Below are 22,686 nucleotides of genomic sequence, written 5' to 3'. Positions count from 1 at the left end.
AGTGATCAGATGCCTGGTTTCTGCCTTCCTGTGAGTGTTCTCTGCCACCCGTGCACTGCCAGGCCCTTCCAAGCTGGCTGAGCCCAGGAACTGGATTACATAGTAAATTGCATGAGCATTCGGGGTGCTTTTTAGAGGTCCTACCTGGCTCTCACACTCCATTCCAGCCACTGTAAATGGCCAGGTATCTCTTAAAGTCCTCATCCATTCATTCAATCTATCTATTACCACTGGACTGATATTCTCTTGTCTTGTTATGAAAGAAAAATCTTCCTCCAACACGGAAAATTCCCATTCTCAAAGACCTGCATACATCCCGACCACATCCAGAAGTGAGAATCAAGCATCCAGGAGCAGAAAGGTTAATGGATTCCCTGCCAATCCCACTCTGAGAAGCTTGCAACTGAGAAACACACTCTGCACACTAGGTTTTCTCTCTCATCTTTAGCAATCCCCACCCCCTCCAAATGACCAAGGCCCAAACCAGTGAAACGACGATGGCACCCCCACTGCATTCCAAATAGCATGTAATCCTCCAGAGCAACAAATTATGACACCAAGGAAGAAATGGCTTCATAAGGGGCTGGAGCGATAGCATAGCAGTAGGCCATTTGCCTTGCATGCAGTCAACCCAGGGCGAACCTTGATTCAGTTCCCCGGCAACCCATATGTCCCCCGAGCCTGCCAGGGGCGATTTCTGAGCACAGAGCCAGAAGCAACCCCTGGGTGCTGCCAGGTGTGACCCAAGCTCCCACCTCCACCCTCACCCCCCCCCAAAAAAAAAAAAAAAAAAGAAATGGCTTCATGTGTTACTGTGAAGTTCCCAACGTAGGCAATAGTGTTTCCAAGTGTGATGAATTCATAGTGGAAGCAAGAAGCTAAAAACTATCCCTTATAATTTCTCATTCCCTTTACATTGTCGAGGATGGAAAGACAAGGATAGTTTATTTTTTTTTTAACATACTGAACATAACCTACCATTGGAATGGAGATTCCAATTTATTTTTAAATAGAATTTTCCAATAACTTCTCCATATCCTCAAAAATATGTCCAGTGGCTAGAGCAGATGTTATTATGACCATTTTATAGATGGACAAATAAACAGAAGCTGCTTCTCAGTTTCACCCCATGACTCAGCTGGGATCAGATCTATAAATGTCTAACCTCTAGGAAAGACTCAACTTCTATCAACAAACCTCTTCTCACAAATGACAATAGTTAAGACAATGTCTCCAGGCTCATATCATATCTGCTATTGTAGTTAGTTCTAATAAAACTTGAATCATATATTAGTTACAAAAACCACCTTAATAGCTAAAATAGTATTTATCTATTATTCATTAAAGATCGATTTTTCAAGAATTTCCCAGTGTTTTTGTATTGTTTTGTTGTTTGTTTGTGGACTACACCCAGGAATGCTCAGGGGTTACTCCTGGCTCTGCAATCAGGAATCCGGTTTTTTTTTTTTTTTTTTTTTTTTTTCAGAAACCTGAATGATTACAAAAAAAAAAGGGCAGAATATATAATTAAAGAAATAATACATAAAAGTTTCCTTAAATACAATTTGAGTGTGAGAGTTTGGAGAGGTTAATTTTTGTTTTTGAAATAAAGATAAATTATAAAAAACCCAAAAATATAAAGATAAATTATAAACAAATGCCAAGTTAAAAAAAAAAGGTGTTTCTCTTTATAGCTGCTTAATATTTTTTTCAATTTCACAAAACCATTACCCAGTGTTGTCATGGAATAGACATTATAGATTCTAGACAGCAAATATTCTTTCTGAAACCAATGTTAAACCAAAAAATATAAAATAGGAAATTATATTACATTTTTGGATCTAATACACTAAAAAGAGTAAAACCTAGACAAAGCAATCTACCATTTTACAGAGGAAATTCAAGACCTGAAAAGGCTGATTTTTAGTTGTATAATATTTTACACATTGTGGATTTGTGGCATCTGCTAACCTGAAAGCAGACACATACTGTATTTAGCAGCTCTACCCTTATAGCCTAGATTTCCACCCCTCCATCCCCAACAACTAACCAAGTGGATATAAGAACAAGTTATCCCAGAAAATTCAGTGAATAACGTCAGTGTAATGCACCAGTATGAAGTGTGGAATTAAAAAAAAATTAAAAATTTACTCCCAAGACAATGTAAGTAGATCAATGACATTTAAAGTACACATTAATTTACTCATGGATTAAAAAAAGAAAAAACTGTACTCAAGATTAGTACTGGTTACGAGTCTCTTCCCTATAAAAGTGATAAAAACAGTAAGACCCAAAATAAGAAAAATTCCAAACAGGAGATGCATAGGCAAAGTATCATAAATGGTACAGCTCAAAATGTCTTGGGACCATTAGATACACATCCTTTTTCTCTCCTTTAATGATGTGGTCTGTTTTCTCATCAAATAATATAACCAAAGCAAGTGAGGGACACCCAAAATACAACTAATTAGACTTTGGATATTGTAAGATGGAAGCAGGAATAGCCAGAAGATGGGACCATTTCTAGATGATTCAACTATACAGAATATAACGGGAATGTAGTCCACACTACATTTGTAGCGTGAAACAACTTGACCTTTATGATTTAATAGTTAGGGGCTGGAGAGATAGCATGGAGGTAAGGTGTTTGCCTTGCATGCAGAAGGAAGGTGGTTCGAATCCCGGCATTCCACATGGTCTCCCTAGCCTGCCAGGAGTAATTTCTGAGCGTAGAGCCAGGAGTAACAAAAATTATTCTTCTGGATGGCAATCACTTCATTTCTGGAAATATTTGGCTTCAACCACAAATATTCTAACCACTCAAGTAGAGTCACTACGTACAACCTCTTAGAATTTACATACACTCCACTATATTTATAAGAAGTTTTTTTTTGTTTTGTTTTGTTTTGTTTTTTTGCTTTCACTAAACTCTGAAGGATTTGATTCTTGGAAGCTCTGTATCCACTTACAGGCATTCTAGATGGGATAGAAGTGGAGGTTTCAAAGTAATCATCAACAACAAAAACTAATCCCCAACCAGATTCTTTTCTCTCAGTAAGAACTTACAGTTTTCATGGCATCCTATAAGGAGATTTATCAAAAACTTCATAAAATCCTGTCAACTATGCATTTCCATCTATTCCTTCCTGTCCATGTTTGTCATATTAAAGAAATCCAGCATTTGTCCAACAAGATTTCCATTTACCAAAATTATATTAGCTCTAGAGTTGAGAAATTCTGGGTCAAAGTGCTAGTACCGCAAATAGGGTACTTGCCTTGCAGGCAATTGATCAGGGTTGGATCCCAGTATTCCATAAGGCTCCCAAGTACTGTCAGGATTAATTTTTGAGTTCTGGGTCAGAAATAACCCCTGAGGATCGCTGGGTGTGACCCAAACCCATCTCCCCTTGAAAAGAGTTAAGAGATTCTTTAAGCCTACTTGGTCATTGATTAAAAATGAAACAAATAAAAACTCCATATACAAAATATTACGTAATCTTTTTCCTAACCTGAAGAAGAGAATAATGAATACCCATACACCCTTTTCTTAGGTTAAAAGATGTTACAAGCATTCTGTTTCTCCTCTCTCTCCCTAGCATTTTTCCAGGGACCAACTGAGAAAAAGCTGGACATTTCACTCACAAAGAGAAAAGCAAAGACATCAACTTCTCTAATCAGACATGAAATTTAACAATATAACACTGTCTCAGGTAACAGACATTCTTATTCAGACTTTCTAATGGTCTCAACTATGTCCTTTATAGAAGACCCCTCCTCCACGTTCTAAGATCCAATCACAGAAAACATGCAAGTTATGTGTCACTTTCTTTCCCTTTTCTTAATTTATTAGTTTTACAGATCCTTTTCTTTTAATGAAATAACTCTTTTTGTAAACTCCAGTCTAATTTCCGTAAAGAATGACCCTCAATTTAGTTTTATCGAGTTATTTCCAATGTTTAAATTCAAGTTAAATTTTTTTTTTTTGGTTTTTGGGCCACACCCGTTAGACGCTCAGGGGTTACTCCTGGCTATGCGCTCAGAAATCGCCCCTGGCTTGGGGGGACCATATGGGATGCCGGGGGATCGAACCGCAGTCCATCCTACGTTAGCGCTTGCAAGGTAGACAACTTACCTCTAGTGCCACCTTCTGGCCCCAAGTTAAGTTCTATAATCACAGAAATAATGTATCCTGAAATCTTTCCAGGTAGTCTGATTCAGGTTGATCCCTGTGGGAAGTTCTCAGAATGGGTGGGGGCAAATTCCCTTTCACCCAAAGCTAAGGCAACCTACAACCAAACACAACACCCCCTGACAGAAATAAGGTCTAGCTCCTCCACTAAACTGAAATAATATGAGTACCTGTACCTTCAAAGGTAGGACCAGACTGTAGACTGAAAACTCTGGGATATTCTTGGAGTGGGAGCCGGCTGAAGCCCTCCCGTCAAACCCTGCCACCAGAAAACCAACAGCCTTTGTCCACATTACCCACACCCACCATTTTCCTGGAAGAGAAATAGTCCAGTTCCTCTGCCACGCTCAACTCTAAAAGAAAATAATGGCCATGATACCCCCCAAGTAGACTTGTCTGGGCTGATACCTCTGGAGTATTCTCAGAATGGGTGGAGGCAGATTCCCCTTTCTGCAGGAAAGCACAGCAGCCCAGTGCTATACCCTAAACCCTCCAACAGAAACAGCCAAACTCCATAACTTAAGCTCATCAATTTGCCAAACCACCAAATTTTTTTCAGACCTATAGGCCCTGGGCATTGGCCTTGAGCAGCCATGTGACACCTCAAGACTTTATAATAGTGTCAACCCAAAATGATCACAGGAAATTTGATGGAAAAGCTACAATGAAAACCACCAAGCTCCGTGAGCCTAAACAGTAAAACAGAAGACTCAACTAGCACCAACTACAGCCCAGTAAATCCTTAACCTTGGTGAAATATAACAATGATTTCAATTTGACTTTTACTGATCTAAGTCTTGCTAATTCCATTTGCCTTTGTGTTATAACACATAATATGCAATGGCACAGGCTAGGGTGGTAGGTGGGAAGTTAGGGACAGTAGTAAAGGAAAGGTCACACTGGTGGTGGGATTGGTGTTTGAACACCTAAAACAACTGATTATGACATAATATTATGGCACATCATGGTATTATAATAAAATATTAAAAATAAAATAATGTGGGGCCCGGAGAGATAGCACAGCGGCGTTTGCCTTGCAAGCAGCCGATCCAGGACCAAAGGTGGTTGGTTTGAATCCCGGTGTCCCATATGGTCCCCCCGTGCCTGCCAGGAGCTATTTCTGAGCAGACAGCCAGAAGTAACCCCTGAGCACTGCCGGGTGTGGCCCAAAAACAAAACAAAACAAAAAAAAAACAAACAAAAAAAAATAATGTACCCATCTCAGTGTATCACGTTATCTGATGTCTTTTGTCCCTCTGTTGCTTTTATCTTTTGTCTATGAAAACGTCTGCCAGAATTCTTCACTGACTATATTCCTTTGTCCTTTACAATTATTTTTTTGTTATTACATAAACAGTATGCCGTGCAATCTTTCATTGTTCCAAATTATTATCATGGTGGTTAGGGTAAGTTCCTATTTTCATATTTCTCTGATACCTATAAGTTTCTTCTCCACATATAATATATGTTATATATTGTTATAATCAGTTACTGTCATTAGTCATTTTAATTAAACATATTTGAGTCCTCAGATATGGACTCAAACATAACCAATAGGAGTCACTTAAGGCAATGACATGGCTTTTGGATGGCATCCACTGACTGATAATGTCTCTGTGGCCCTAAAGCTCTTATTCTAAAGGAAGTCCCATTGTCCACATGCCTGTACCCCAACAACTGCAAAGTGCTTCCGGTGGGGTTGAATACTATCACCCCTGATGCTCACAAAGTAAATGTTTTCTCTTCTGATAACTTCATACTACAAGACTGATGTCATTAGAAACTCTTTAACTACTACTATCATCTCCCTTACATAGTTTATACCCTGCTGAGGTCTTGTTCATCTCTAATTCAAACAACCATAAAAAAGCACTCTCAACTATCTCCCTCAAACCAAGCACAAGAATACATCCATGGCCAAGCTTCTCACCTCTGTCATTTAATACCATTAATTCTGGAAGATAACTGACAATTCTCAACAAATCGTCATTTCTTCCCACACTGTTTTGAGAATTAAATGAAAACAAAAATCCAAATCATGTCTTTCACAAAAGAGGTACAAATAACTGACACCACGTTGAAGATATCTTGCCTTCCTTGGCCTCCCAAATAGTCTACTTCCTGGACTTCTGAAAAATATCTTGCTTTTTCTTTTGGATTTTGGGTCACAGTCATCTGTGTTCAGGACTTACTCATGATTCTGAACTCCGAAATCACTCCTAGTGGGATTTAGGGGACCATATGTGGTACCAGGGAATGAACTCAGGCTAGCCACATTCAAGACAGGCACACTACTGGCTGTACCACTGCTCCAGTTTGAGAGGTGAGATCTTTATTTCTTATAATAAAGTATTAATTGAATGAGATACACAGTTACAAAGTCGTTTATGATTAAGTTTCAGTCAACCAATGAACAACACCTCTCCCTTCACTATAGCACATTTCCCACCACCACTATCCCCATTTCCCTCCCATCTTCCTCCCTGCCTGCTGATAGGGTAGGCATCTCTCTCCTTCTCTCTCCTCCTTTTTCCTTTTAGACACTGTGGTTTGCAATATTATTACAGAAGGGTCATGATGAATATCACTTCACCTCCTGTCAGCATCCAGTTCTTGTCCAAAAGGATGATTTGCATCTATCATTGTTACAGTGGTCCCATACAATCTTGCCTTTTCATATTCCATAAATGAGTCCAATCATTCTGTCTATCCTTTTTTCCTCTGACTCATTTCACTCAGCATAACACTCTTCATACCCATCTATTTAGAAGCAAATTTCATGACTTCATTTTTCCAAACAGCTCTATAATATTCTATTGTGTAGATGTACCAAAGTTTCTTTAGCCACTCATCTGTTCTTGGGCACTTAAGATTGTTTTCAGATTCTGGCTATTGTGAATAAAACTGGAATGTACATAGGTGCATAGATGCTTTTTCAACATTGTTTTTGGATCATTAGGGCATATTCCAAGAAGTAATATCACTGGGTCATATGAGAGCTCAATTTCTAGTGTTTTGAGAAATGCCCATGTTATTTTCCCAAAAAAGCTGGACCAGTCTACATTCCCAACAGCAGTGAATGAGAGAAATATTTTAAAGAGATGATCACAAAATACTTTCTACAAAAATATTTTTCTGGATTCCTATACTCAACTTCTTACTAGACAAAAGCCCTAATTCCTTACAGGGGCTACAAACCCCTTAAAATATGCCCATGACTTCACTTTCTTTTTTTTTTTTTTTTTTGGTTTTTGGGCCACACCCGTTTGATGCTCAGGGGTTACTCCTGGCTATGTGCTCAGAAATCGCCCCTGGCTTGGGGGAACCATATGGGACGCCGGGGGATTGAACCGCGGTCCTTCCTTGGCTAGCGCTTGCAAGGCAGACACCTTACCTCCAGCGCCACCTACCCGGCCCCATGACTTCACTTTCTGGCTTTATCTGTGATTACTTTCTCTTATTCTCCACTTGTCAAACTCTTACTCTTTTCAATTCTACTTGACAAACTCCTACATATCCTTTTGAGACTTGGCTCAGATGGTATCTTCTTAATGCAGCCAACACTCCCAGAGGAGTTTGCTGCCTTCCATGCGCTTCCATGGCAACTGAGAATCACAAGCCTATTGCAGAAAGGACTGACAACTTGGAGCAATCTGTTAGGTTACGTCTGTCACGGCTACCGGATGTCCATATAGGAAAGGCGCCCTCGTCTTATCATTCATGTATCCTCAAATTTTACTCTGCATAATGCATAATTTTCTAAATTCTTTGTCCAGAAAATAAACAGCCTCCTTGTTTAACAAAATAAGTCTAACCCATAATTTTCTGATCTCACAATCTGGAAGTGTGACTGTCCCTGGTTTCTTCCCTAAAAATTAACTGTTTAGAATGCTTAGGGTTTATAAAAATCATGTAAAATTTCAAATATCAAATGTTAAAACTCTCAAATATCAATAGATAACTCTAAACAGAAGTAACTACAGAAATTATAATTGGATATAGGAAAATCATGCATAGGGCTATAGAAATAGTATAAGAGGGATTAATGTACTTGCCTAATACCTGAATGTCCATGATTTGAATTTTCAGCACCAAATATGGTCCTGAGCACCTTGTAGGGTCACTACTAGACATAGATTTAGGAATAGTTCTGTACATCACAGGATATGGCACAACTTCTCCAACCCTTGCATCATGGATGGAGTCTTGAGTATACTGGAACATAAACTGTCTATGAAGATTGTAAATATTTTCCAATCTTGTATTTTCCAACTTATCATTTACAATGAATATAATTTATTCATTGCTATGAGTACAACATATATTTTATTATTTAGTTAATATTGAATTATATTACGAAAATATACATAATAAATGAATGGAATATTAATAGTAAAAATAATAAACTTATGCTGATAATAAGATATTAAGGCAAGCAGAAAATTAGATAAGATCAAGCATGGATATTTATTTTTTATTTTTATTTATTTTTTATTTTTTGGTTTTTGGGCCACACCCGGTAATGCTCAGGGGTTACTCCTGGCTATATGCTCAGAAGTTGCTCCTGGCTTGGGGGACCATATGGGACGCCGGGGGATCGAACTGCGGTCCGTCCAAGGTTAGCACAGGCAAGGCAGGCATCTTACCTCTAGCGCCACAGCCCGGCCCCAAGCATGGATATTTTTAAGTTCCACAGAGTTCAATACGATGACACGAAGAAATTTGCATAATATAATGGAAACCATATTCCAAAATAATGATTAGCTGGAACCAATCAGAATATCAACATGTATCTGGATGAGGCCAAAAGAACAGCCAATCTGCTGACCTGAGAATATAAAGGAAACTAAAACAGGTCTGGTTTATAAAATCCAAAAAAGCTATGTCTTTTATTTAGGCTGAATTCATGCCATAAAAGAGACTTTTCAGGTGATGATTACAACACTGCAGTTTAGCAGTGAATTAAAGGAAGTGCTTTGATCTCTCTTAGTGTTAACTAAAGAAAAGCTGGCAGAGGTAGATGAAAATATAGAGGTCTTCCTTTTATTACATTCATTTTCAGTTTTCTGTGAACAATTAATCTCAGTTGCCATCCAAATATACCTCGTCTGATAGAATATGTACACATATTTTAGAGATCAAAATGAAAACACCATCTTTCAAGATCAAGATATCATTTCCATCATAAACACCATATTAGATCAATGTGATTGGCAACTAAGTACTTGACTCAGTATTTTCATCAAGAGCATTATAAAAAGGATATTAACAAGAAAAATCCGATGGGGCATGAAGGTAAATTAGCCAAAGAATTTGGTCTGCTCATCAAAACCATGGGAAATGGATTTCATAGAAATATTAACCCTGAAAGCTTCAAAGTAACAATTGGTTTACTTAATGACCAGTTTTCTAGACACAATCAGCAGGATCCACACGAACTACTGATGTTTCTAATAGAGGGACTACATCAGGACTTTCTTACTGTAAAACTAATGACAGACAAAACTACACATCTTATGGAAAATGAAAATTATGAACAATTTAGTCCAGAACACCAAAAGGCTCACAAATCTATTATTTATGATCTCTTTCAAGGACAATTCAATCTATACTACAGTGTCTCACATGCCACCAAAAGTCTGAGGTTTATAAGACATTTGTTCATTTGTCTCTGGCTGTTACATCTACAGATAAATGTACATTACAGGAATGCCTCTCTGAATTTTTTAAAGAAGAAGAGTTAAGGGATGACAACAAAATTCAGTGCAACAGCTGCAAAACTAGAAGAGATTTTTCAAAGAAAATGTATTTATGGAAACTGCCACCAGTATTTATAATACACTTGAAACGTTTTGCTTTTGATGGCAAACAAATAAAAAAATTGCACACTTATGTGGATTTTCCTTTAGAAGATGACCTCAATTTATTAGAATTCACCTCAGAGAATAAAAGCAAGATTAAGAAATACAACTTATCATCAGTGTCAAACCATTATGGTAAAATTCACTATGGACACTGTACTTCATACTGTAAAATTGCTGCAAAACAACACTGGATCAATTTTGATGACAAGAAGATCAAAAAAGTCCCTAATACATTGGTAAAATCCACAGCAGCATACATCCTGTTTTATACTTCTTAAAGATCTAAAATGAAAACCAGATAATCATTTCACTTCCTTATTGGTTGCTATTAATGCTCTATGATTCTTTCCACAAGCATGATCAATGAATAGGATTAAAAATCATGGACCCCCAATGTGTTTCCTTATATGGTGGATTTATGTATTAATTTCATTATTGCTCTAGGCCTGTTAATCATAAAATATTACAATTTAATTTAGTCAAGGTTCACCTGAAAGAAAAGTTTCTCATATTAATGTTTTTTCTTTCTAGATATACTCATTTAACGACTTTCACTTTTTATTTTAACATCACATTGCTTTATTTCCCTCAATTTAGGTTTTAAGACGCTGACATAATGATAATTTTTAGGTGGACTTTCTTCACAGTGCTTCTCGCCTATGATTGACTATCATAGAGTTGCTGTTATACAATAACTTTGTATATATACTGTTATACACTTATAGTAGTTTTCCATGTTTGTATTATGCATGAAATTCTCTTTCAGATCTGCTCTGCTCTGCCATTAAAAAATTTTTTTTGAATTTGAAATGATTCATCTAAACAGTTGCTAGCTATTACATTTTAAAGTGCTTTTAGTTGATTCAGCTGAATTCATTTTTTCTTTTGCTCTATTTTGAATCCTTTCCAACAAATATTTTTTGGTATGAGTGAGTGTTATGGCCATATTTTTTGTGAAGTCTGTATGTGTATGTCTTGTTCAGTGTCTGTCTGTTTTGCATATTTTGTATATAGTTCCTTTTTTCCTAACTTTATCTTCCCGAATTTAGTCTTCCTTATCCTTCCTTCTCTCTTCCTAGTCCTTAAAATTTAATTTTCAGGATTTCCTTCCCATTTGCAACTCATCTCCTTCACCCACAACTACAAGCCTCCTGATCTCGGTCTGAGGAAGAAATCCATGACTGTTGGAGTTTTCTACCATGTTTGCTGCAAACTTGTTGGAAATGAAGCTAAATGGAATTTATGTCACAATATCACCCCAGAGTAAAGATCCATGGATAAGACCCACAGTCTCTGGATCCCAGTTAAACTGTGCTATCTAAATTTCTGGTTTTCCATCCACATACACAATGCTATTGTTGACCATTTCTACAATGGCTACCCCAAGATTGCACCGATCCCAAAGAAAATGTAGAAGCCCAACCAACTCATGATGGTAATGATGTAACGCTTGGGGATGCCCCAACACATAGATGACTGTACTGGCCTTCCTTCTTCATTCAGCTTGATGTTATCTTCTGTACCAGGCTTCAACCCGCTTTTCCAGACCCATCAAGTGTCCTTTGCCAGTCTTTTCGGAGTTCCAGACCCCTCATCTTTACAGATTGCTATTGGACTCTGTAGAAATTTCACCTTTTGTATTTTTCTTATAATTGTAATCCTTTAAATTTATATTTGGTACTACACTTCTTTTGACTATTGTAATTAATGTTTTTATATTTTAGTTTTTAATTTTAGGAATTGATGTTGTGGGGCCGGGCGGTGGCGCTAGAGGTAAGGTGTCTGCCTTGCCAGCGCTAGCCTAGGACGGACCGCGGTTCGATCCCCGGTGTCCCATATGGTCCCCCAAGCCAGGAGCGACTTCTGAGCGCATAGCCAGGAGTAACCCCTGAGCGTCACCGGGTGTGGCCCAAAAACCAAAAAAACAAAACAAAAACAAAAACAAAAAGGAATTGATGTTGTATTACATTAGGGTTTTGCTTTCTTGACTTTAGGTTAGTGGGTTAGATATTGTTGTCTATAATTTCCTAAATGATATTTTTGTCTGTTCTCAGGGTTTTTTGCATGGGCGCATCATAGGCAAAATACTAGGTTTATAGTAGGTTCCATCCATTTTGGATGGATCCTCAAGTTGTTTATTTACACAGGGATGGTCTCTGCCTTAAACATTTTGTTTTGGTTTGTGACTAAGTTCCCATCTATAAATAATAGACGGTATTGGTACATCAATTTTGAACATCATATGGACTTCAGCCTGGATTAAGAACTTGGATTAAGTTCAGAAGCCTATTGATCATCATTGCAGTGGCCCTCCACTGTGCAGGGGGTATATGCTTCTTCCTCCAAAATAAGGGCCTAATTCAATGCCCTCAAAGATGGGCTTTCTGGTATACCTGGACTTGAATGAAAATGGGTCCGGAGAGATAGCATGAAGATAAGGCATTTGCCTTTCATGCAGAAGGTCATTGGTTCGAATCCCAGTATCTGCCAGGAGCGATTTCTGAGCATGGAGCCAGGAGTAACTCCTGAGCACTGCCAGGTGTGACCCAAAAACCTAATACCAAAAACCACCACCACCAACAACAACAAATAAAAAAAAGGTGCTTCTTCTCGCCTGCTACACAACCTTTCTGGCGTCTCTTCGAAGGATCTATGTATGTCTTAGATTTATTATCTCAGGAGCTTGTAGTTGATTCCTTGATATATGTTTCTGGTTTTAGACACCCTGTGTTTAGAAGTTTTTCTTTACATTTTCCTGTGATGCGCTTATGCAAACAGCTGCTCTTTTATTATTGAATAGTTTTTCCTTTAGTAATTGTAGACAATATTGTTTGTTTACTAAAAACAAACAGAGGGATTGTGTATGTAAACATTTTTTTACTCTTCTTTTAATTTTTTATTTTTAATTATGAGAACAATGATGCAAAGAGGACAAGGTAAAGTTATAGTGAAGGACAATCGCCCATAGAGTTCTCAGAAGAAATCCCCTTGATGACGCCTAAATATTGAACTTACAGTCAAAGAATACTAAGAAAAATAAGGCAGAACCCATGTACAATTACTTTGTCCACAAGTCCCCAGATTGTAAAACATGATAACATTTCTTAGCAGTACACAAAGCAATCTAAAGCCATGAAATTTATGTGACTCCTTAAACATTGAAGGCATAGTATTTTTCATATTTTCATGCATATGCATATTGGTTTAAGTTAACATCAAAAGTTTAAGAGGTTTTTTTTTGGTTAGAGTCAAAGGAGCATAGTAAAAACAGTGTTAGAGTGGCAAATATTGTTTGCATAGGCCCACCAAAATATGGGGGACATAGAAAGGAAAAGCCTTGGTCTAAATACAAGGAGACCCTACCCCTGAAGTTTCCTGGCATAAGACCAACTCTAAGCTCCAGGCAAACTAGTTTATTCAATCCAAGTCATTGTCTGTAGTGCCAATACAGTTTTATTTTTCACGCAGTCTCTATTGTTGGCATCAGGTTTCTGTATTAAAGATCCTGGAATCTGCACATCCTACATTGAAGTCAGGCTGGTGTGGAGTATCCTCTAGCATCACCTCACAATTAAGGGGCAATACAGAAAGCCCAGTCCAGTAAGCAGGTCATTGTTGTTGTTAAGTCTTCTCAGTGTTAAGGGAAGTCTCTTTTGAGTAGGTCGATGTCAGAGCAGCGGTAGGGTCCTCCTTAATGGACAATTGCCTCCAGGTGATGTTATAGACAACCTTGAATGTTTGGTAGATGTCTTCCCCAGATCAGGGGTGAATGGAGAATGCCCATTCTTCTTAGGCCTGTGCCAGGTCATTATGTCAATGTTCAGGGTGTAAGGTCCCAGTGCACTACAAGATTTGTGTGTTCCCATCTCTATTAGATAAGAACTTATTTGTATGTATAGTATATTCCCGTTTTAATGTGCCTAAGCAAACAAGAAATAAAGCCACGTGGCATTATCGGAGTATATGGGGGTGTAAGAACACGTCCAACAATACCCATGACTTGGTTCAAACATAAGCATTAAACTGAGGGACTCTTTCACCAAATTCCCTATTGAACAGTTCACAAAGAGAAGATATAAAAAAAGAAAGGGAAATCGTCAGTGTATAAAAAAATATTCAGCAAGAGTTATAGCCATCAAAAAAAAAACACGCACACACATAAAATGTTGAAAAGACATATGTGTATATTCTATGCCTTTTTGAATAGTTGGGAGGGTGTTAACTCCAGGGCACCACTATGGTCTGTGACTTAGGATTCCACAGTACTTAAGTTAAAGAGGGTAAATGTGGAGTAATGATGATAGGGGGTGAGAGAGTTAAGAGAAAAATGATCTTTTATACGGGTGTGCAAAAGGGCAGAGTACAAAATGGACATTCTGAATACACAAAACCATAATTTAATGATAGTGAGAACTATTAATGTATCTTGTGCTAGCGCCCCCGTGCGGTTTTGAAATTTAGACTGGTAAGAGATTACCAGTGACTGCTTTAGTGCAACCCACAAGTAAAGCCTAGGGTAACCTTCAGGCTCCGCTGAGGGACCCACCTCGCTGGCTTGCCCAGGCATGTGGCCCGGGGAAGCCCTGGAGATCTGGAGCAAGGTGGTAGAGGGGTGCTGGGGTTACCCAAGTCCCGCACCCCTGCTAGGCCTAGTTAAAAAGGCCTCTGGCATGGCGGAGGCCTGTCGAACCCCATGTTGGTAGAGACTCCTGGCTCCCAGGAAGGAAAGAGAACCTTCAAGAAGCTGGGAGGCCGGTATGTAAACATTTTATGGGATTATTATGTTACTGATCCTACCCTGATCTGTGATTGTGCCCTACCCTAGGGTGTGACTTGGCATTCTGCCCCACCCTAGGGTGGTACCTGATTCTGCTTCCACCATTGGGTGGTATCTGATCCCACCATTGGCTGGTACCTGATTCTGGGGGATAAAAACAAAGGTCTGTGGAAGGCGAGGGGCTTTTTGGCTGGAACTGATGCTGAGGCTTTGGACTTCAGTCTTGTCCACCGAATAAAGCTAATATTTCCACAAGCCTGACTGTCTGCAAGCTGTTTACCTGCCACTTAAATCAGAACCACTGGTTGAACAGGGTGGCAGACGCATGCTCCGAGCTGGAGGGGAAATCCTCCATCCCTCCATCAGTCAACCTCTTCAGGGGCTGACTTGCAACAACACCCAAGCACTGCCGTGCAGCCCCAAAGTCCAAAAAATATAAAATAAATAAAATAAATAAAATAAAAAATAAAAATGAACCGAGGTAGTCTTCTGGTTTGTACACATTTTCCTTGGAAAGACAACTGCTATGAGATTAATAAGGGCTAGTCAATGTATCAAACACTTGTCAGCTTATACAAAAATACACTGGGATACAGGACATGTGCTTCCAGAAATCACTAATCAAGATACTGAATACTTACTGGTAGTTCTCTTTCTACATTATATAGTAGCTTACTACTGCTGGCGTACCATTTTATAGAAGGCTCATTGTCTTTTTGCTTAATCAGTTTATATAATTATTTTGGTTTTTCTTTTGGAGGGAGGGCTATATTTTGTTTGGAGGAAGTCACACCCAGCAGCACTCAGGGGTCTCTTCTGGAGAGCTTGGGGGGATATTCAGTGCCCTAAGTTTAATTCATGTCACATGATTTTCTCTACAATATTACACTATTTGAAGAGTACTTTGCCATCAACTGAACAAACACCCCAAATAACTTTTAGAATTACTGGGGCCGGAGCAGTGGCACAGTGGTAGGTCATTTGCCTTGCACGTGGCTGACCCAGGTCAGACCACGGTTCAATCCCCCGTGTCCCATATGGTCTCCCAAGCCAGGAGCATAGCCAGGAGTAATCTCTGAGCATCACCGGGTGTGGCCCAAAAAACAAAACAAACAAACAAACAAACAAACAAACAAAAAAGAATTACCACTGACTAGCTGTTGGAACATTTTTTCATTGAAAGTACATATATAAATTATTGGTATTAGGGAAGGAATCAAGTATGTCAATCGTGGGGTTTAATATCACGACAGACTCAAATTTATGTTCCCATAACCCTGTTAAATAGAAAATCACAATCTAAAGCCCAATCCCATTTTTCTGTTTTTGTTTTGGGAACATACCTGGGGATGTTCAGGTGTGTCCACTCCTGGTTCTACACTCAGGAATTACTCCTGATGGGTGCAGGGGACATCATGGGGTACTGGGGAATGAACCTGGTTTGGGCACATGCAAGACAAATACCCTACCTACTGGATTATCATCTTACTTCCTCAACCTTTATCTTTTACAGCTAATGATAGTTGGTAACTATCAGATTATCCCCCAACTGAGGTGCTGTACTTGCTGTCAGAAATCAGTTCTGAAAGCACTGTGTTTTTATGTCCTCTCTCTGGCTTTTCATCTACACCCACAGCTTTAACATCAGCCAATGTGTGATGAGTAATAGAAATTATATTTCTAGCTCTTATTTTTCCGTTAAATTTCAGACTTTATAGCTAGCTATCCCACAGGTATTTCAAACTGCAATATTTAACCTGAAGTCAGTAAGTATCCTTTCTTCTCTATCATACGATTACCCTCTGGTAAAACTCCATGGCTTTGAAATCCTTGTTCTTAACAACAAATGTGCTAGCAAGTCATACTGACTGCTCAAATTTATTTCATTCTTTCCATCTATCTGAGGTAGCTTAGCTTATGGTTCTTATTAATTATCCTTTTTCATGTTTATTATATCAGATGCAAATTTGGGCTGGGTGGTCGTAAGGTCCTTTCCACCTTGTTCACTCTTTGTTTTCAAGTACCTCATTCACTAAGTACTTAATGCCTATTTGTTAAATAAAATTTTGTGGGTTTTTGTTGTTGTTGTTGTTGCTTGTTTTGGTTTGTTTTTTTTCTTTCTTTTTTCTTTTTTTTTGGTTTTTGGGCCACTCCCGGCGGTGCTCAGGGGTTACTCCTGGCTGTCTGCTCAGAAATAGCTCTTGGCAGGCACGGGGGACCACATGGGACACTGGGATTCGAACCAACCACCTTTGGTCCTGGATCGGCTGCTTGCAAGGCAAACACCACTGTGCTATCTCTCCGGGCCCTTCTTTCTTCTTTTAAATTCATATTTATAGCTTCTAGATGGGTTCCTCCCAGCCTTTTTTTCCCAATAGAACCACTGAACTTAATCATCTTGTTCTGCCTCATAAATTGAGGGGGGGGAAAAAAAAGTGGATGGTACCAGGGCATGAACATTGAGTGGAAATAAAAAATGACAGGGCCTAAATACCAAACCTAAAGTCAATGACACAGAAACAAAATCTACAACAGTTATATACAAAGGGAATCTGTTACACTAACAGTCCAGGGGGCCAAAGCGGGGAGGTACGGAATGCATGCTGGGAAGAGGGGTAGAGAGGGAGAACAGCACCCTTGGTCAGAATGGCTCTAATTCACTGTCACTATATACCTTAGATATAACTTTGAAAGACTTATATTTCACATTGGTCAAATTATTTAAAAATTTGTTTTCAACAGATAAAAGAGTCTAGAGGCTGAGTCATGATACAAACCAACTTTTTTTTTTTTAAAAAAAGAAGAAACATTTTGGAGCAAGCTATAACATGAACTATCATATTTCACAACATAGTCATTGGCACCACATAATCGCTGCATAGTGGTTTTATGTAATACCAGCACAATTAAAATGTTTAATAAACACTGTTTGCACCATAATTTTTGGAAGCAAAAAGATGGCATAAAATCAGCAAATTATGTGGTGAAATGTACTAAATGACATGAACGAATATTACTTGTTAAATATGTCAATAGCATTGTTACATATGCATAAAAAGAATACAAATAGTTATTATATGTATGTATATATATATATATATATATATATATATATATATATAAATTTGAGAGAGAGAGCAGGAGAGAGAGAAGGAAAGTGTCTGCATATGAGCAAGCGGTGAGTGGAGTTGGGTTAATGGGAGGGAAACTGGAGAAATTGGTGGAGGGAAATAAACACTGGTAAAGGGGTGGGTGTATGACTGAAATTCAACTATAAACATTTTTTTAAACTTTGTATCCCATGGTGATTTAATAAAAATAAAGCAAAAAACTCATGCTGTTGGTATATTGGGCATATATATATATATATATACATGCATACATACATTTATATCATACAACTCATCTAAAATTACATTTTCTGGGATTAGTTTTAAAATACTTCATCAGCAACAAAAATCTCAAGTCCAAAAAACAGGAGATGAAGCAAATGCAGAGAATATAGATATTTACTGCACCTAGGTATCTGGTACGGAGTGATTCCTGATACTAGTTATTCACTGTTTGGAATACATTTGCAATTGTTCAGAATGAAAGATTACTTTCTGAATCTTTCCCCTAAGGGTTCCATTCTACGAAAGAGGTAGCTGAACAGCATCCGTTTGAACTAGTAGTTTTGCTAATGGTTCAGCCTCTCCTGCATTCTAGTTTCTAGAAGGCCAGCCTACACTGCTGTTCCTAGTAAGGTTTTCTGGCAAGACAGTGAATGAGTGACATATTTGAGATACTCTTTTTGTGCCTAGTTCTCACCATTATTTCTATCATGATTAAGAAGCCCAAAAGTAGAGCCAGAGTGACAGCACAGTAGGTAGGACATTTGTGTTGCCTGCAGCTGATCCCTGGCATCCCATATGGTCCCCTGAGCATCACCAGGAGTAATTTTTAAGTGCAGAGCCAGGAGTAAACCCTGAGTACCACTGGTTGTGGCCTCAATCCCTCTCCCCACTAAAAGAGGCTCCAACAGTTATTTTTATCCAGGGGATCTTGATTAGATAATGTTGATGACTGAAAATGAACTGTTAGTACCAAGACTGATTCATACTAAGTCTTGATTTGTTGGCACCTGGATAGGGCTGCAGAAGGCCTAATAAGAAATTGAGTTCATACAAGCCAGAGCCAAAAGAAAGAATACCAAGCACAACCCTCAGTATTGGCTCCATCTTCAGCTGGTGTTGAATGGGCCTATGTGCATGTCTACTCAAGCTTGTATGTGACAGAAAAATTTTCTGATGCACAGCTAAATTTTTTTTAAAAACAGTTGAACTGAAACTTAAATGAATATCTTAAAGCATTAGCTACTACAGAGAATATACTGCCTCTCAAGCCAGCTTCTTTGTCTGACTCTACATCATTGGATCCTCAGGAACAAGCATTTCCTCTAAGTCAGAAGCTGCAAGCACAAGTTTGAGAACATTTCTAGAGAATAAACAAGATCTGGGTCTGGCTTCTTTGCAAAAGCTGAATAAAGAAAGGTTCAGGGAAGGGAGACTGCTATGAGGAAAGGAACATTTGTTCTTTATGGTGTCTTCCCCAGAATTAGGGAAACAGTTTGCTGCAGCAATTGACAGTGAAGTACAAAACTTGTGACTTCTCTAAGGACATTAGGAAGGAAGGAGAACCATAGAAAGCAAAGAGCTTAGAGAGCCAAAATCTCAAATGATAAAGACATCTCTTAAAAATACAGAATGACGTTATCAGCCATCTTCCAAGATTCCATCACAAAGAATTTGTCTTCTAATAGGAACAAAGTCCAAAGGGATAAAACTGAAAGGATATGGATGGTTCACAAGCACAATGCCAAGAAATGACTGCTAACGCATTAAAGAATATTGCATTTTCTCCCACCCAAATGAAGAAAATGAGTCTTTTTTCCCCTTCTTTGCACTAGGGAACATTAATATAAATATAAAACAGATTAAGTAAAAATCTGCTCGTTATTTTACAAGTTCTAATGATCTTTCAGGTAAAATTATTTCAGATCAGGAGTAAGGAGTGTTATGGAAAAGCTGAGACAGTAGGAAAAATAAAATAGTTATCATTTAAATAAATAAATAAATAAACTTCTATGCAACTAGAAAAGCTCAGTAGAGCAAAATGTCTCTATAGAGCAGGAATCTTGTTTGGGTGTGATAAAAGGTTCAAGAACACAGGAATAGTGTTTTCTTCCTGGGATGCTAAAGATAACCAGCAATGGGATTAATAGAAAGAGGAACAGGATAATTTTTTTTTCTTCTATCTTAACAACTGAACTTTCCATCTAGGTTAGGGAGAAAGCTTTTGGATCTGTGTCAAGGGAGCAAGCAACATTTAAAAAGTTTGACAAGAAGCCAAAGAAGCTACACCCATACTCAAAAGCTCAACTGCTTCCAGCATACTCATTAGACCACATATTTTTTCAGCTTGGAAGTCCTGGCAGAGTTGGAAATGTTGAGAAGGGAGGGACTCCTAGGAATACTGCTCAGTAACATTCCCAGATGTGGGTGAAGGGGGGCTTGAATATGGTCTGAGGACATTCTTAGCTTTTGCCTTAGTCAAAGGAACCTTGGGCAAGACAAGAAACAAATAAAATGGGAAATTATATTGAGGAATGGTTTACCTTCGGAGAGCAGTTGAAATGCATACCAGGTACTGGGAGTGTAGTTACATACATTGTAATACACCGATACAGGTACAGCGTGCCAACTATGCAGAAGAATCTTCTGCTTATAATAGACCTAGAAAAAGGGAAAAACAGGGCAGACACTCAGTCAGGAAATTCCACAGGTTCATTGGTTTCAGTTTTCGATGACCCAACAAAAACAAATCCCCAAACTACCTGAGAAGTTGAAACTAGAGGATTATCACTATAGAAGATTATGGCCAGAATATTTGAAAAGGAGGCAGTGGTTTTAATTTTATATTTTAATAATAACTGGAAAAAAGGAGTTAAAAATAGTCTTGGGAAGGGCTTACAGCTGGGTTGACATTCAACTGATGGACAAGAGGGCCCTATTGAGATTGATCACAAATGATCTTGTCAAGTGTCTTCCTGTCACAAAAGAGAAAGTGTTGAGAATATTAGAAAATATAATGTAAAATGGAAATTCAACATTTTTCTGACATTTGATGAATAAAAGGTATAAAACAATTTTACTGGTACAGCACACAATCTACTTCTATTAGTTCATTTCCAAGGAAGAATTATGCCAAGAAAAGAGCACGTCAGAATGACAGAGCCTAGCCTCACCTCTCTCTACTTACTATGTGGCCTATTGACATCTGTGAATTTCTGAATGTCCTAATCTTTAACACAGGGATAATAACATTTGAAATATTGTAGAGAAAATCTTTCCATACATGGACAATAAGTGTCAACACTTGTGTGGGTTACACTGAGGAGTAATGAGAGAACCAAGAGTTAGAAATAGAAATCTTTCATTTTAAGATTCATATTTCTAAAGTTATGATTTGATATATATATGATGTGTATAATAAAATCTAAAGCTTCTAATAACAAGTTCTACAACTATTTATTTTGAGTTGTGTGAGCTTAGGGTATCCTTAGGCAAAAATTTTCTATTCCTCTTTACTTCTATCTTGCTCTACCCTAGGCTAGCACCACTGTTTGCTGTGTCTCCTCTTTCTCAACCGACAGTAAATCAAGCTTCTCTGGTCTGAAGCAACCTGAGTTAAATATACAAAGCAAACAATAAAACAATGCAAAGACTTTGCTCCGAGAATCTTTTATATCTGATCACCCTGTAATTGTAGAGTGCAGTTCAAATTTTATGCAAGATGGTCATTCCTAAGTGTGATAGCTGGAAGAGCATTTGTATTGTTTGTACTTTCTGTCTCAACAAAAGAAACTAAGGATGTCATCTGGGTGATTAAAAATAATTTAAGGGCCAGAGAGTTATTGCAGAGGGAAGGGCACTTGACGTGAATGCAGACAACATGAGTTCCATATCTGGGCAAAATAAGCTTAGCACTACAGCGCCGGAAGTGATACCTGAGTACAAAGAGTACTGAACGCTGCTGGATTTGGTCCCAAAACAAAAAAATATTTCAACCCCCCACATAATTTTTTCTTTTATTAATTTTCATTTTATTCATAACTGCATCCAGGCTATTTTGAAAAAGTTTAGGTGTCTTGGCACCTCACCTAGATTTCAGAAACTGGAACAGATTTACTTATTACACAGGCTTTCTTTTCTTTTATTATAAAGCTTGCGTGCTACCTTCAAGGATAGAAATTCATTCAGCATCAAGCTGTCATGAAAGGCACATGTCTCTAATTTCAAGAATGATGAAAAGCGGGGCCAGAGTGGTGGCGCAGGGCGAAAGGCATCTGCCTTCATTGCACTAGCCTACGGACCGTGGTTCTATCCCCCAGCGTCCCATATGGTCCCCCAAGCCAGGAGGGATTTCTGAGAGCATAGCCAGGAATAACCCCTGAGCGTCACCAGGTGTGGCCCAAAAACAAGACAAACAAACAAACAAAAACAAGAATGATGAAAAGCACAATGACTTGAAGTAAGGACAGTATCAGAGACTACCCTCTAAAAGTCTTACCTAACGAATATTTAAAATGATAAGATATGTATCTTTCTTTAAAAGAAGATACCCTTGCTGTCCATTTTGCTCCAACAGAAATGGCCTCTACTTCATTTGAATTATACATGTAAAAAAAGATCATACAAGAAATACCCAAGATATAAAAGTTAATTATATATGCATCAATTAATTTCTTTAAAGGAAAAAATGACTGTCACTGTCCAATTCTGGTAAATATTATTTCAAAATCATTTCAATTTTGC

General features: G+C 38.2%; 1 protein-coding gene across 1 annotated transcript in view; it reads right to left on the bottom strand.

The window, feature by feature from the left end:
• Window positions 1-22,686, bottom strand: part of SGMS1 (sphingomyelin synthase 1) — a 49,867-nt gene that overhangs the window by 10,871 nt on the left and 16,310 nt on the right. Inside the window, 1 exon segment of the mRNA XM_049764673.1 lies at window positions 20,487-20,604. Coding sequence (XP_049620630.1) covers window positions 20,487-20,604 — 118 coding nt within the window.

This window comes from Suncus etruscus, chromosome 17 (assembly GCF_024139225.1).
Source record: "Suncus etruscus isolate mSunEtr1 chromosome 17, mSunEtr1.pri.cur, whole genome shotgun sequence".
NCBI classification, from domain to species: domain Eukaryota; kingdom Metazoa; phylum Chordata; class Mammalia; order Eulipotyphla; family Soricidae; genus Suncus; species Suncus etruscus.
The sequence above is the reverse complement of the archived record's forward strand: the minus strand, read 5'-3'. Positions and strand labels throughout refer to the sequence as shown.